The sequence below is a fragment of the Pleurodeles waltl genome, chromosome 5 (assembly GCF_031143425.1).
Source record: "Pleurodeles waltl isolate 20211129_DDA chromosome 5, aPleWal1.hap1.20221129, whole genome shotgun sequence".
NCBI lineage: Eukaryota > Metazoa > Chordata > Amphibia > Caudata > Salamandridae > Pleurodeles > Pleurodeles waltl.
In genome coordinates, this window is record NC_090444.1 from 1,766,015,588 (window position 1) to 1,766,032,336 (window position 16,749).

At 41.1% G+C, this 16,749-nt stretch overlaps 1 protein-coding gene across 3 annotated transcripts in view; it reads left to right on the forward strand.

Annotated features, from left to right (window-relative positions):
* TMEM63A (transmembrane protein 63A) overlaps positions 1–16,749 on the forward strand; it is a 304,333-nt gene that overhangs the window by 233,488 nt on the left and 54,096 nt on the right. For all 3 annotated transcript variants that reach the window (XM_069236185.1, XM_069236186.1, XM_069236187.1), the window contains exons 17-18: positions 1,300–1,365; positions 8,591–8,753. In XM_069236185.1, coding sequence (XP_069092286.1) covers positions 1,300–1,365; positions 8,591–8,753 — 229 coding nt within the window. The remainder of the gene's footprint in view (positions 1–1,299; positions 1,366–8,590; positions 8,754–16,749) is intronic.

A 16,749-nucleotide genomic window follows, 5' to 3' on the forward strand; every position in this document is an offset into this window, starting at 1 on the left:
GAATGCCTGATGATGAAGCATGCCACGACTGTGCGAGCGAGGGCCTTGCAGTTCCCAGGGGCATATCTGTCCCAAAACAACATTAACAGGTACATGAGGCCCTATTCTTTTTTACTGTGTGTTTAGTCATTGATAGATAGGACAGAAGAAGATGTCTTAAGTATTTCTCTCTCCTCCCGTGTTTGTAGGTATTGCAGAAAATGCATGACTTCATATTTACTTTTGAAAACCTTTTGGAAATCCAGTGTTGGCAATAACTATGATCCCAGTTCGAATTCTTCCTTTTTATTATTTTTTATTGGATGTTTTTGTAACCCACTGAAGGATAACACAAACTAGTTCCATAAATCTGTTAGAAAGAAAATATAAAAATGTATACAATATTACTGTAAATATATTCAGAAATACAAAAGACACATAGAGATACCATTACTTAAAAATTGACGTGCCAGTTTTATATTTGCTACATTATCTGCTATACACAGCTGGTTAAAACATCAGCATTCACAAATCTTGAATTTTGGGGCAAAACATTGCACTTGGTCTAGCTCTTTGGGACAAAGATGTTTCCTCATTGTTAGGAAAAGGATCTCTGGTGCTGAACTCGTGGACCATTCGTTTGAATTACATGTAATCATAATATGCTTTTAAGAAATGATCCACGAGCTCAATGTTGGTCACCCTTTCCCTAATGAAGAAGGGACTTTTTTTTTTTTTTTTACTTCAGAATGCGGATATTTCTCTACCCTTATGGGGCTTGGTGTGGTTGACATCCGTGAATTACAGCTAGTCCTGGCACGATAGTCTACTGCGCTGAGACAATTTCACACATTTGTCAAGGAAAAGCAAGTACTATTTATTGTTTGAGGAGCATTTGTGGTGAAAAATGAGAACCAAGAACCAGACCGTTCTTAATACTGGAAATTGTGTGTGTGTGTGTGCCCCTGCTCACCAACCCGCCCCCGTGTGTGTGTGCCGCTGACCACCAACCCCTCCCCCACAAGACCCATTTTTTCTGTTTTTAAAGACGGTCATCCTGAAACACCATGTGGTGAATCTGAATTGTAATTTGTTTTTCCTGTTGGTTCACGGTTCTTTCTCAGAGGGGTAGCTTAACTTGGATTTATCTTCCCTGGTAAGGAGGAGAATGGTGAATTTTATTACGACATATTACAATAACATGAACAATATAATAATCTTTTACACTTGTCAAGTAAAATCCAGATGAAAGAATGTTATCTACAAATAACTGCTCACAATGACAATATTGCTCTCTCTTTTTTCTTTTTTTTTTTTTAGCTTGGCTTACTTTTTTCGCTGGCTGTTTGATAAATCTACGGACAGTAGCAACCCAGTCAGGTTGGAGTAAGTATTCAGTCTGTTGGCCATGGACTAGTACTGTAGCGTCATTAATGCATTGATTGGTATGCAAATTTACATTACTTTTTGCAAGTTTTTACAGCAGTAGAAAAATTGCAACTTATTTTCAAGACTGTGGGGGTCGATTGTAATCAAGACCCAAAATCCTGTAAAAATGTTTTATAAGTTGTGTCTAAAGGACCCAAGGAGCTTTCAACATTGGTTTATGTTTTCCTCTGTTTTACTTAATGTTTAGATTGTTTTCTAATTCCTTCTGTGTTCTGTGTTTCCTTCTTCCTGCAATTCTATCAAATGGGCAGCTAGGTTTTGCTCTGCATTTTCAGCTTGTTTAAACACTTTTCACAAAGCATGGGCTCCTTTGCAGCATGTAGAATAGTGCTCAATCAAGGTACATACGAACACCCTCATTCCTAGGCATAGTATTCGTGTCACGTTAAGACAAAGATCTTTCCCCATAGGAACGTGCAGTGAAAATCATGCATTCATTCATGATGCTTACTGTAGGATTCAAACAGAAGGTGGCAAATGCACCCCTCATCCTCCACCTTGAACAGTATTCTTCCTCGCAAGCAATTGACTTTCCACGATCCGCGATATCTCCATCCACCACAGAGCATCGTCAGCAATCATCCATTTCAAGACTTATCTTGTCATTGAAGCACATCCCATTCACCCATTGAGTTCCTATGGAACGTCATATTCAGTTTATAGCATATGCACTAGCTCAAAGTCACTATTGTAACCTAAAAGCAGCAAAGGCAAATCTGGGACGTAAAATTTGGGTTATAACATAGTTTACCTCGGTTACTTCTGGCAGGGATTCCCAAAGGGATTCTTAGTAGGTGAAAGCCCATTTACATTTGCGGACATCTCCGCAACAAACAAGGAGATCTCGGCACCCTTAAATCCCACTCACGTGCGGGATTGAGAGTGTTTCAAGGTATGGTTAGTCATGAAAGTATGTGAATGCCCACAAAATAGTACATTTGTGGCATTCACAAATTCCTCACATTCCCCTTTCCCGCCTGGAAAAGGTCAGAGATGTACTTCACCCAGGTGCTGGTGTGTATCCCTCTCCAGGGATTGAAAGGGAAATGGATCACCCCCAAATTTGGTGGGGATGTAGGAGAAGGGTTTTTTCCACGGAGAAAAGTATTTTCCCTTGGAGATTTTTTTTAAAATTTGCATAGGGGATTCTATTCTCTTTGTACAGATTTCTCCAGAACACCGTACCGTATCCGAATGGCATCACGTTTTGTAATGATATCCACATGGAAAGCTGTGCTAGTTGCAGCTTTCCAGGCTGATTTCAATTGGACTTTGTGGATTTCAGAGAGTAATAATGCCTCAGTTGTGCAAAGATTTAAAAAGAATTCTAGTTTTGCTACTTTCTTTGTGAATAGGCCCTTTATTATACTCCACTGTATATCCCTATAAGGGATTACAAATTGTCCAATTAGGCTTTGTAGGAGTGTGGTGTCTTGTGCGATTGACCTTCCCTTTGTAACCAGTTTCTTTAATTACCTGGCCCAGATCAGCAAACATTTTGCACAGCTGCAAGTGTCCTATAAACGTTTTCAAACTATTGGAAGGTCAATCTCAGAAAGGGACCATCACCTCCAGGACGCGGACAGGCAACCGCTTCAAGCAGCAATAACCGCAGCCTTGGCTAAAACTTTAAATGTAGCAAGAATAATGATTTAGAGACTGTAGACGTAAAGCTGAAGCCTTGAAAAAGCTCTTTGGCTAACCGGGGCTCTGAGCAAAATTCATGTCAGCAGTGTGTCACATCAAACAAAAATGCAATGTCTGTCGTACAAACCAAAGTTCAGCAAGAAATCTCGACAGGAAAAACTTAAGCACAACCATAGCTAATAATTTGTCATTAAACCATACATAGTGATGTTTACCCCAAAATAATGCACTTTGAACTGGTTACAAGAGCCAAACTCTGGAACAAATGAGCACCTTGCCAACACAAGAGTGTTCCTGTGTGCTTTCCAGTTAACTGTCTTATTCATTAGTTGACCAGTGTATCATAAGTCACAGAATTAGACCAAGTCTGTGAAAGTCATCCACATTGTGGTGCCAGATGTTTCCCATCCACTTCTAACTTTACGGGCAGAATGCAATCTGTTATTTGTTCTGGTGATTATTGCATCGTTGAAGACTTGTTAGACAGATATCTATTCCTGGAAATATTGATTAGCTGTTTGATTACTATCAAGAGAGCTTGAGCTGCATGATTGACAGTCTCTGCCACTTTCTGAGAGTTTTGTCATCTGCAGCAAAAGAAGCACTTCAGCCTCCTTAATCCAGAGACTTGTTTGGGTTTCTCCGGCTTTGTTTGGTGAGCGGCAGCCCAGTTAGTGATGGTGATGCCAAGAGATGGTAGTCAACAATGCTGCATAGTGTTAGACAATGTAGACCATCGTGTACTCATTTGCCGCGTGAAGTCTGAAAGTAGAGTGGAATTGGTGCCTAGATCAGAACATCTGTTAAACAGTGTAAGATGGATCCAGATGTGATGATGACCCTTTGAGTAAAGGTCATCTAGCTGAATGAGCTATATCCCAAACAGCATTACACCACCCATCATGTGATCCGGCACCTACCTCAGTGTGTACGAGTGCAGGAGGATCCCTTTGTACCTCTAATTTGCTACTTTAAAAACAGTAAAGAAGAGGAGAGCTTGGAGGTGAGGGTGGAACTAACATTTTCTCTGCTGATGCTGGAAAAAAGATATCAGTGTATGAAACTAAATGGGAAAGCCACTGCCACGCCCACCCCCTCTTTGAATTTTTTTTTACAAATGTGCACTACATGTGAGTCAGTGACTAGCACAAGGTCACCACAGTTGTAGATCATTGCAGCAACTCTAAAATATGGATGCACCAAATCAAAAATTAATTGCACAAACTTGGCCAAGGACATTACACCGGTTTATGGTTTCACAATCATCTAACTCAGCCGGTCGCAGTGCACATAGCTTCCAATCTTTCTTGGAAACTGGAAATTTGGAAGAAATACTCCATGCCTCTGTTTGTCTAGGCATGCTCTAAACAGGCCAGCTGCAGATCTACCTTTGTAGATGTCCACCTACAGAGATTTGAGATCTACTTCCAAAATCCGAGTAGTCAAGCCCTTGACATTACAGGGCTACAGAGAGCCTAGTGTGAGCCAGTGGTTGCAGGTGGGGCCCATCGTCAAACATTTTCTGGAACCTGCACTTCTTTTACCTCATCAGACTTTTTATCAGAGCAAGAGAGAGAAAACATTAACCCCTTCGCTGCCAGGCCTTTTCCCCCCTCCTGTGCCGAGCCTTTTTTTGGCTATTTGGGGCAGTTCGCGCTTAGGCCCTCATAACTTTTTGTTCACATAAGCTACCCACGCCACATTTGCATCCTATTTTGCCAACATCCTAGGGATTCTAGAGGTACCCAGACTTTATGGGTTCCCCTGAAGGAGGCCAAGAAATTAGCCAATATACAGTGAAAATTTCGTTTAAAAAAAAAAAAAAATTGGAAAAAGGTGCTGCAGAAGAAGGCTTGTGTTTTTTCCCTGAAAACGGCATCAACAAAGGGTTTGCTGTGCTAAAATCACCAGCTTCCCAGCTTTCAGGAACAGGCAGACTTGAATCAGAAAACCAAATTTTTCAACACAATTTTGGCATTTTCCTGTGACATACCCCATTTTTATGATTTTTTGTGCTTTCAGCCTCCTTCCAGTCAGTGACAGAAATGGGCGTGAAACCAATGCTGGATCCCAGATACCGAAACATTTCAGAAAAGTAGACAGAATTCTGAATTCAGCAAGGGGTGTAATTTGTGTAGATCCTACAAGGGTTTCCTACAGAAAATAACAACTGATTTTTTTTTTTTTTTATTGAAATTGAGGTGAAAAAAACTGCAATTTTTCTCAACGTTTTACTCTAACTTTTTCCTGCAATGTCAAATTTTTTAAAGCAATATACCGTTACGTCTGCTGGACTCCTCTGGTTGCGGTGATATATACGGCTTGTAGGTTCATCAAGAGCTCTAGGTACCCAGAGCCAATAAATGACCTGCACCCTGCAGTGGGTTTTCATTCTATACCGGGTATACAGCAATTAATTTGCTGAAATATAAAGAGTAAAAAATAGCTATCAAGAAAACCTTTGTATTTCCAAAGTGGGCACAAGATAAGGTGTTGAGGAGCAGTGGTTATTTGCACATCTCTGAATTCTGGGGTGCCCATACTAGCATGTGAATTACAGGGCATTTCTAAAATAGACATCTTTTTTACACACTCTCTTATATTTGGAAGGAAATAATGGAGAGAAAGACACCTCACTTGTGTGGGTAGGCCTAGCGCCCGCGACAGGAAATGCCCCAAAACACAATGTGGACACATCCCATTTTTTGACAGAAAACAGAGGTGTTTTTTGCAAAGTGCCTACCTGTAGATTTTAGCCTCTAGCTCAGCCGGCACCTAGGGAAACCTACCAAACCTGTGCATTTTTGAAAACTAGAGACCTAGGGGAATCCAGGATGGGGTGACTTGTGGGGCTCTGACCAGGTTCTGTTACCCAGAATCCTTTTCAAACCTCAAAATTTGGCTAAAAAAACACATTTTCCTCACATTTCGATGGCGGAAAGTTCTGGAATCTGAGAGGAGCCCAAAATTTCCTTCCACCCAGCGTACCCCCAAGTCTCCCAATAAAAATGATACCTCAGTTGTTTGGGTAGGCCTAGCGCCCGCGACCGGAAATGCCCCAAAACACAACGTGGACACATCCCATTTTTTGACAGAAAACGGAGGTGTTTTTTGCAAAGTGCCTACCTGTAGATTTTGGCCTCTAGCTCATGCGGCCCCAGGAGGTCAGAAATGGCCGAAAATAAATTTACAACCCCCCCCCCCCCTCATGGGGAGCGACCCTTGCCTACGGGGTCGCTCCCCTTGCGTGACGGCGCCAAAAAATAAAAGATCCCCGGTGCCTAGTGGTTTGGAGCAGATTGACCTAAAATCGGCCGATTTGCCCCCAAGGGGGGCAGAAATGGTCTAAATACAAGTTTCCCCTCCAGTGGAGCGACCTTTGCCTAAGGGGTCGCTCCCCATCTCTAAAAAAACAAACAAAAAAAAAAACACAAAAAGAAATTTTGCCCTGGCGCCTAGAGGTCTCTGCCCCCCTTGGGGGCAGATCGGCCTAATAACAATAGGCCGATCTGCAGAAATGGCCTAAAATAAATTTGCCCCCCACCCCCCCCTGGGGAGCGACACTTGCCTACGGGGTCGCTCCCCTTGCGTGACGGCGCAAAAAAAAAAATCCCTGGTGCCTAGTGGTTTCCTAAAATCGGCCTATCGGCCCCCAAAGCGGGCAGAAATGGCCTAAATACAATTTGCCCCACCAGGGGAAGTGACCCTTGCCTAAGGGGTCGCTCCCCATCTGTAAAACAACAACAAAAAGAATCCCCGGTGCCTAGTGGTTTCTGCCCCCTTTGGGGGCAGATCGGCCTAATTAAAATAGGCTGATCAGCCCCCCTGGGGGGGCAGAAATGGCCTAAAATAAATTTGCCCCCCAGGGGAACGACCCTTGCCTAAGGGGTCGCTCCCCATACGTGAAATTCACAAACAAAAAAAAAACCTCCCTGGTCGCTAGTGGTTTCTGTCCCCCTTGGGGGCAGATTGGCCTCATAAAAATAGGCCAATCTGCCCCCAAGGGGGGTAGAAATGGCCTAAATATAATTTGCCCCCTATGGGAGCGACCCTTGCCTAAGGGGTCGCTCCCCACCTCTAAAACCAAAACAAAACAAAAAAATTATCCCTGGTGCTTTGAGGTTTCTGCCCCCAGGGGGGGCAGAAAAGGCCTTAAAGAAAAATGCCCCCCCTGGGAGCGACCCTTGCCCAAGGGGTCGCTCCCTCATGGCAGTTTCCTTTTTAAAATTAAATCCCTGGTGTCTAGTGGGCGTTTCAAAAGCCGGATTGCTTTGCAATCCGGCTTTTGAAGCGTAGAGCGAGACTTCAAAGGGAAGGAAATAACTTTCCTTTCCTTTGAAGCCTCTCTCTGCCTCCCCCACGTGATCAGAAGAGAAATGCTTTGCATTTCTCTTCCGATCGCGGTGGAAGCTGGGCTTCCAGAGCGATGGGAGGAGGCCCTGTGACAATCAGCGCGCAATGTCACCAGGGGAATGGGGGGGGTGGGTCGGGTATTCCCCTTCATATCCCTGCCTTGGGGGGGAGGGGGTGGGAAACCCCACAGAGAGAGCGCTAGCGCTCCCTCTGGGCTGTGTGCCCAGGACGTAATGGTTATGTCCAGGGCACAGCAGCACTGTGCCTCAGGACGTAACCATTACGTCCTGGGCACAGAAGGGGTTAAGAGAAAAACGGAAACAGTGAGGCAAAGGGGCAGGGAGTACCTGGTGGTGGATGAAACAAGCATAAGATGCAATTCATTCTAAGCATCCTTGGGATTCAGCACCTCTGGCATTCAGTGTGCTGGCAGCTGGCTTCTGAGCAACACTTTGGTCCCCGGCACTTATACTTTCCCAAATTAAGCTCCAGCTACAGATCTCCTGGGTGACTGGTATTCTCAGAAGTTTTTTGCGGAGAAATAAATACCAGGCCAATGTGTTTTAAGTGGAATAGTGCACACTGCATACTGAAAGGTTTGTAAATGCTTCTAATTTAGTTCATGGTCACTGAGAGTGAAGGATTAGTAGTTTTCCGGATAATACAATGGCAGAACCAGAAACCTTTTGTCTGCAATCCTTAACTGATATTTATCGACCCAGCTTTGGAGTAAAAATATTGTAGCTAATTCTACTGAAGTAAGGTGGAGCAGTAGTACAATACCGGAAATGTCATCACTGTACAATTTACATACTGTCATTAACTGTTTTAACTTCCTTCTGCAAACATTTCCTTGAATCATGGTTGCTACGCTTCTTTTAGTTCACTGGTTTGATTCCTGGATCCCTGACACTTCTCGTTTCAGCCATGGCCCATTGGATTTTGTCTGAAAATCACATGCACCACTGGAGTGTGTTTGTCTGGTTGTGTCTCCAGGTCTCTTAAAATCTAGACCTTCTAGTTGGAAGATCACAGCAAAGTTCAACTCACATAAACCACTTTGTGTGCCTGTGTCTAGAACTGTAAATCTTCAGTTGCGTTCTCTTGAGTTTAGACTTCACCTGCCGTGTGGCTAATAGAAATGTCCTTTATCTGTTTTAAGCTGTGTTTTCCTGCCGGACCAGGGAGCGTTCTTTGTCAACTATGTGATTGCTGCCGCCTTCATCGGGAATGGGATGGAGCTCCTGCGTTTACCTGGACTCCTCAAGTACACCTTTCTAATAATAATGGCCAGGTCGGCGGGGGAGCGACGAAATGTTAAGCAGGTATTTGCGAATGTTCGGCAAGAAATTACACAGGTCACCTTGTTTGGGGCTTTCAGTACAAAAGCACTGAACAGTGGTTCTTAACCTTTCAATTTCTGGGGACCCCCACTTAATCATTATTAGAATCCGATGGCTCCCACTAAGTCATTTTTGGATGGTGGCAACCCTTCTAAGCATTTTTGATGTTTTGAACCACAAAACAATAAACAAAAAATACAGAAACAAGCATTCAAAAAACACTTATCATGAAATATTTTATTAAGTTCACAAACAAACATATAAAAAAGGCAAGGTTTAATTTAAATGGGAAGGCTGGAGCTTCTCTAAATTCAGTTGAGATCACTCATTGTCTATATTATATTCTATTTGAAGCGTTTGCACTGCTCTCACTAATCAGTCTGAGGATACTACATTTTTAGTCTCCAACTTCAAATTCTTTCAAATTTACTGAACGTTAAAAAAAATTTAATTTTTTTTTACCAACTTTATTTTTCTGTTAATATAAATTTTCTAAGCAGTTCCGGACCCCCTGATAAGGCTTCCCGGACCCCCAGTGGTCCCGGACCACAGGTTAAGAACCACTGTTCTAGAATACATATTGACAGTTTATAAATATGACCAATTGCAGCGTAGTTACATTTCATCATAACGTGAAATGGGGTAGTCTAGTATGAGGGGGTGGGGGTTCTAACATTTTTTGCAAAACTATGGATGTACAAATTCATCATAATATGTGGAAAAATAAATCGAATAACACCAGATTGGTAAATTCAATACAATTTAAAAATAATTGATTATTGATTGTAATAATAACAATATAGTCCTTAAAATAATAACAATAAAACGTCATTGTATTCCTCATATATTGATTTAGATTATATACATAATTTTCACTTACAATGTCAAATAATAGTTGTCACATCTTACATAGGCAGTGTATGTCATGAGTGGACATAAACACAACTTTTTCATTCATATTTGTCATCATCATCTTCTGCTGAGTAGGTGTCATCATTCTCTGCGTCTGTTTGATTTTCACAGGTGGGAAGTCTGCACGTCCGTGCACTTGAGGCCATTTAGACAGCAGACAGCCAGTAGATCTAACACAGCCTGAGGTGCCGGCTGCCCCTCCATCCAGTCCACTACCAGGTGCTCCGCTCCCTCGTGTTCCAACTTCCACCCTCTCCCAATAGGACGAGGTGTCTGTGGATCATTCAGAGACATCTCTTGCTTATAGCGGCTTGATAATTCACATTTTCGGCATGTTTCTTCAGGCAGTCCCTGCAAGGTGGAAGTTGTTGACTGTCTGTCTCACCCTTCTTTGCGCAAAATAGGTGATATCTCAAGTCATTCACATGATGAACCGAAGAGTTTGATGCATACAGCAAGCCCGAGAATTGCTCCAATTTGTCCATTAGATCTTCAGAGAGATCCCATTAGTCTCCAAGCTACGAAAATGTTTCATGTGCATTTCTGTTGGCAGAGAGGATTTTGAATGCACTTTTCCTTTTCCCACAAATGCGCTTACTATGTCACATCAGGTAAACGAATGTAGACCTATCATAGCTCGACAAACATTTTCACGAAGAGTTGAAGCTATTTTCCCAATGTCAAGGACTTGCACGTGTATTTTAGTTCCACATTTCAGATACAATTTAGCTATGATCCTGTCATGGAATCTCAAGCACATATTAAACACATCAGTGTCATCTAAGCTTATCATTACTTCCTCGTAACCCTCATTAGCAGCTCGTGCATCATGCAGCAACAAACGACCATCGGCTTCTTCGTGTGTACTGTTGAGATCAGGCACTTCGTGGCTCCCTTCAGATGTGATTTTGTAGCATTATTTTCATAGTTTGCGAACAATGTTTTATTCTCAGGTTTTACAAAATACTCTGACTTCCTCCATTCGTTAACAAGAAATGTGATGAGAGTTGTTTAATTCCTCACGTAGCTTAGGAATTTCCTCCACTGTCTGACAATCTGGGAAGGTGTGATGCTTTGTATCTGGTGCCCGAGTTCTTCCCCTCTGATTGTCCTTTTGCTGTTCTTAATAGATGTCTCATTGTAAGTAACAAACACAACATCAATTCTTTGACTCCTATTTCCTTCTCGGATTAACATCTGACACTTGAACTGAAAAGCATCAGTTGACGAAGTTGTGGTGTATCTGTGGATGCTTCACTGCAAGTAATGTCATTTTAGCTTAGTATACAGGAAGATATCTAGCGCAGTTCATCCTGTCATACGCAAAACACCATGGGATCATGGAGCGTATGATAGTAAAATGTAAATTCTAATTTTCTTCTCGGGCAAAGCCAGCAAGACGTTTTCAATAATATCCACAAACAACATCCAAAATGCAATGAGATCTCCATTGTCATGACGAAGATGTTCCAGGAATACGTCCATAGCTGTTTTACTTCTGCAAAGGCAGCATTCTGCAAGAGGTCATCTAATCTCTGTTGGCATAGGTCTTTTGCAAAGTCATTAACATCCTCAGTGAAGGAGTAGACTACCTAAATGTTCTCTTCGTAATTCTCCTCCACCCAGGGGATAAATTCCAATCAAGCCAGTCTGTACGTAGTTTCATACACGCACTTGTGTACTCAGATTGCACGGATGTACATATGACCTTCTAGTACTGATGATTTTGATCCTCTGCTATCATGTCTGCTTCAATGCAAAGGTCGTGAAGGCCAGCATCTTGATAGTGTTTCCAAGAATGGACAGGAGCTTGATCCATGACCCCTACAATTTTCACCAAATGCACTGATTCCCTCCTCAGCTCTGACATTTTCAAAATTTCAGAAACAGTTCACAACTCAGTTGCAGGAGCATTAATGGTGGGCAAATAGCCAATGGAATCATATGACACTAACTAGGTACCTAGTACTGATGTTAAATCCTGTCCAACTTGGTATTATCTGTGTGAGGCTCGCTTCTGGTCTTGTAACAACCCAGATTATGTTCTTATTTTGTGCTAGCTTCAGTTGGGCAACACATTCCGGCATGACTTCGATACTTGTCATCAATGGCTGAGGCCCAGCTCGCTCACCAGAAACATTAATGAAAAAAGTCTTCAGTATTTTTGCTGGTCAGTGTTCTTTGCTTTTGTTTCTCAATGCTTGGGAGAGGAGCTTTAAAAGGTTGTGGTCCAAACAACTTCGATTGCACAGCTATAGGGTTGGCTCGATGAGGTGTTCCCTTACCACTAAGAGATTCTTCCAGCCTGTCAATGTTATCCCATGCTGTTAGTGAAGACATGAGGCTGAATGTCGGCTGGAATCCCATAGCCAAGTCTGTTTACAGTGTGAATGATTTCAACATTGCCGGTCAACGTTTTTATGGCGTATGGGAGCAACAATTCTTGTGGGGTTTCTGCTTGCCATTTGTGACTGCATATAGAACGTCCTGTCTGACTGATTGCATAATTAAGGTGACTCTTTTGGACGGCTTTGTGTTTTCTGGATCTCGAATCGGAAGTCCTAATAGGAACCATTTAAGGTAATCAGGCACTGTAAATATCAATGTCTGATGGATGATATGGCCAAGGTGTTGATGACAAGTTTGTTTTAATCATTGTCCTTATGTGCGATGATGTTTGATCAATGATCTTGTTCATGTCTGTTGCCGTAATCTTTAAAACTGATATTCTCTTTTGAAACTCTAGTTTCTTTTACAATGTCCTGTAACATGACACTATCGGGTCAGGTTGGTCCAATAATTTTCCTTGTTTTTCTGGGAGTATGTGGAGGCTGTCACCGAACTCGGAGTCCAATTTTCTTCTAATGTGCTTTTTGGTTGATTCGTCTATTCCCTATATGCCTCTGCTTGTCATGAGGGTTTCAAGCCTTTCAGTGAGTCGTCGTCACACATATTACCTCTTTGTTACGAATAACACAGTTGATCATATGCTTCATCGCTCATATTTTTGTAGTGATTATCGGTTTGAATGCTAGATGCATGATCCTCCTCCATTGCTTTAACCCTTGTATAGTTCCTATAACAAGATGCATGATAATGGGTTTCTACAGCCACTATGTCCCTACTACAAACTGCTAAGATCTTTGAATCACAATTAATGGTTGCACCCTCTCAAAGCCTTTTGTCACCTCTAATTGGCTTTGATTATTTTCTCACATGCTGATGTTTCCTTGTAGCATTTTATCTTTCCACAAAATATACATTCTTCAGCATACAAGTTTGACTTTAATGATGTTCTTCTGTTTAAGCGTTTCCTCGTGCACTCACTTGTTCCGGCATCACCACTGACACTTTCTTCAGCTTTTCGCTTAATAGTCTGTAATTCGCTCTTCATAGTAGACTGACTCCGGCACTTTCTGTGGTAAAATACTTGGGGAACCGTGTTGCTTTCCACATTTTTCACAATGTCTAACAGTAGAATGTGATTCCTTACTTGAGCTGCCTCTAGCAAAGTTTTCCATGTTGAAAAGTCCTGCGGGCTTGCCAGCGTAACTCCATGTTGTAAATTTTACCATAAATGAATTATTCACTGAGGATCAGAGGGACAGGATGTTCTTGTTTCAGTCTTCTTCCTGATGCTGCATGGTCGTTCACCACCAGCTCTGGAAAAATAAATTAAACAATTTATACATTTTACTCGGTGTACTTAATATAGTCCTAATTACGATTATAATTATTATCGATTATAAGCACATTTACTGTAATTGTACTTTTTTAATAATAAAATTCACAATCATAACAATTATGAAGAATTTCCCATTTACATCAAGGTATCTTGGGAGTGGAGTGGTAAATCACAAAAGGCAAAGAGTAATGACTTGCTACCACATATTTCCCATCCCTAGGCGTCCATACCTTGCCAATAAATCATATTAGAACCCATCCCCCCAAGTAATACCTATAACATGGTTGGCTCAAGGCCTAGTAATCATGTAAAACATTTCTACAAATAGGCCTTATCAAAAAATTAATTAAATTACCTAAATAGAAATAAATAGAATAAAAATAGAATAACAATAACTGTAATTTTAACTCTGACCTTTATTTACACTGGGCCTAATCAGGACCCTGACTCTAGCCCACTTCTCATTATGACCTTCGCCTTAATCTGTACTGTTAACCCTAACCTTCACCCTTACTGTGATACAACATTGAAGAATTTTGATTTTTTTTTTGTTTTCGTCAGTTTCAATGAAAAGTTTCAAAGCGTAATTACAACCACAAAGCTTATAAAAATAAATTAAAACCTAGGCTCACCAAATCAGCTAGACAAGTCTAATCTACTCAACATCAGTACCATTAAACATGTCAGCAAAATTATGCAAACAAGCAATTGTAGAATTTGTGCAACAGAAACAGATTTCAGATCACTTAACGGTGACGTTAGTCAATAGTCAAATTCAAAGGTCAAAACATAAAATTCTATGAGGATGGTTCTCAAAGATCAACACAAATTTTAGGAGGATGGTTCACCCTATTGCTATTACAAATTAGAACAAGTATGTGTGGAAATGGACTAACACATGCAGGCAAAAGAAGCAAGAAAAAAAGACAAAAATAATTTGGAAAAATGTATCTATCTCAGGTCACGTTAGAGTAGCTAATAAAATTCAAAAGAAAACATGTGTGAGCATGCTAAACTTATTAAAATAAGACAAGGGGAAAAATAGCATTGCAATTTTATGCCTCTCCCGGAAACAGCTTTTAGGTTAAATTCAGCAGCAGAATACATTAGTTCCAGCAGAATGCATCATGAACATCATCAGGGAAGTGCAGACATGAGCTGCATATTAGAAACATGCATGGGACAAGTTAACAATTAAATTCAAAGGGGCAATTTAGCAAATGCAGAAGGACTTAACAATAGAAGCATCAAGTGGGAACTTAACAGCATATACATCAAGAGGGGACTTAGCAGGAGGAGGACTGAATGAAGACTGCATAGTATCAGAGCAAAAAGAGACTGACTAAAATGTTCAGATGTCTGCGCCTAACTAGAAATGTCCCATAAAAACTGATTGTTCCACTGTGTAGAACCGTATTATGTAAAATGACAAATGTCCAATTAAATTTAGAACGGCCATTAGGTTTGCAACATTTCTAGATTCTGCCAGGGTACGTGCAAAGTCATCTTCCCTTCCATGTGACACCGGCAGTAACTAGTAACTCTGTACATTAGTTGATACATTCCAAGATCTTCCCATGGCTTGCAACAGTTTTCTCCTTTGACATAAGACCGGATGATTTAACAATGGGGTCTGTCTTAATGTCCATTTCTCCAGTGCTCTTGATGTACCAGTTTCAAGGTCAAAAGCTTACACATAACACAATAGGACTCTTTGCTAAACATGTGAAACAATCTAATGGCAAATTCTGGTTAAAGATAAAGAAATGATTAAGCCTTTTCATTACTACAATAAATATGAAACTTCAGGCCTAGTTATGCTAACACAGGAAATACAGTACATTAATATAAGCATGAATAAAACACACAAGTGATAAACTCATGAATATAGCTCATTAATAATTAGCATAAAATATGTAAAGCATTTTTAATAATTGCAACCTTTGTTAATGAATTACACTAAATATAACCTGCATTTATTTTCCTGCACACATGTAACTTTAAACTAATGGCCCATATAAATCGACATAATTCATAATCATTTCTAATCATAATATTTCATTCTAATGATTAAGTATTCTCAAATGTTGCTATAAATCAGGTTAGCATTTTAATAAACGTGGTTGGGTACAACGTCTACCATGGTAAACACAATACCCACCTATGGTAGGCACAATGTCCACCGCCAAACAAAACATGCACACTTTAAATAGATATTAGTGCATCTCAGTTAGGCTTGTAAATGCGAATATAAAATAACCTAATGCTGACTTCTGTGCCACTAAAGCATTACCAGAATCTCCACTCTAAAACCCTTCACATTCACCTTCCTCTGTGGTGATGAAGACAGCATTAGAAACAGAAAGTCAGCAGCACTTAACGATCACCATTTACTATTTGTTATTTACAGTTTTTTTTACCTTGCCATAACCCAACACAAGCAAATTGGGGGCTAAAGGTGGGATAAGTGGCCATTCATTGTACCTCAGGTTCAAAGAATGCATGATGTCCCTTCACGCACACATGGCATGTTGGTGAATTGACGTCCATGAAACACTTGAAAAGACAATAAAATAAGGCTTCAAGTGAAACTGGTCCTTCTCCTGGTGCTTACGTGCATTATATTATACACTGCTGGACTCTTAGGGCTCTGTTGACAAGGCAGTTACCTAAAGGGAGGCTACAGTTTTCTCACAAGAAATATGTATTTTCACCTACATTTCCATCAGGAGCCTCATCCTCTGTGGGTTCCTCAGGGTTGTTATGAAAATCAGGCTGACATTTCCTTCTGTGGTGTAAGGAATTCTGATCTATTTCTTGGAGTGTAAATCCCTTGCTAGGGAGAAGCAGTCCAAATTGTGTTTGATGAAAAGGCAAATTACAACAGGACAAATGTATCGATCAAATGATCATGAATATTTTTATCAGTCCCACTTCCATGCCCCCAAGATTTCTGACATCTTCTCCAAAGCATCTGGAAGAAATACGGATACCTCCTCTCGTAGGCACTACCGAGCTGAAACCCACCTGGGGTTTTACTGTCATTACTTTCTTGTATCCAAACAGAACAGGTGCATTAGGCAATAGTAGATCTTTACAACATAAACATGTGTTCGATGGCATGTGTAGCTGCAGATACACATGCTGTGCACATCCCGCCATCTGGTGTTGGGCTCGGAGTGTTACAAGTTGTTTTTCTTCGAAGAAGTCTTTTCGAGTCACGAGACCGAGGGACTCCTCCCATTTCGACTCCATTGCGCATGGGCGTCGACTCCATCTTAGATTGTTTTTTTTCCGCCATCGGGTTCGGACGTGTTCCTTTTCGCTCCGTGTTTCGGGTCGGAAAGTTAGTTAGAATCTCGGAAAAATCGTCGGTATTGT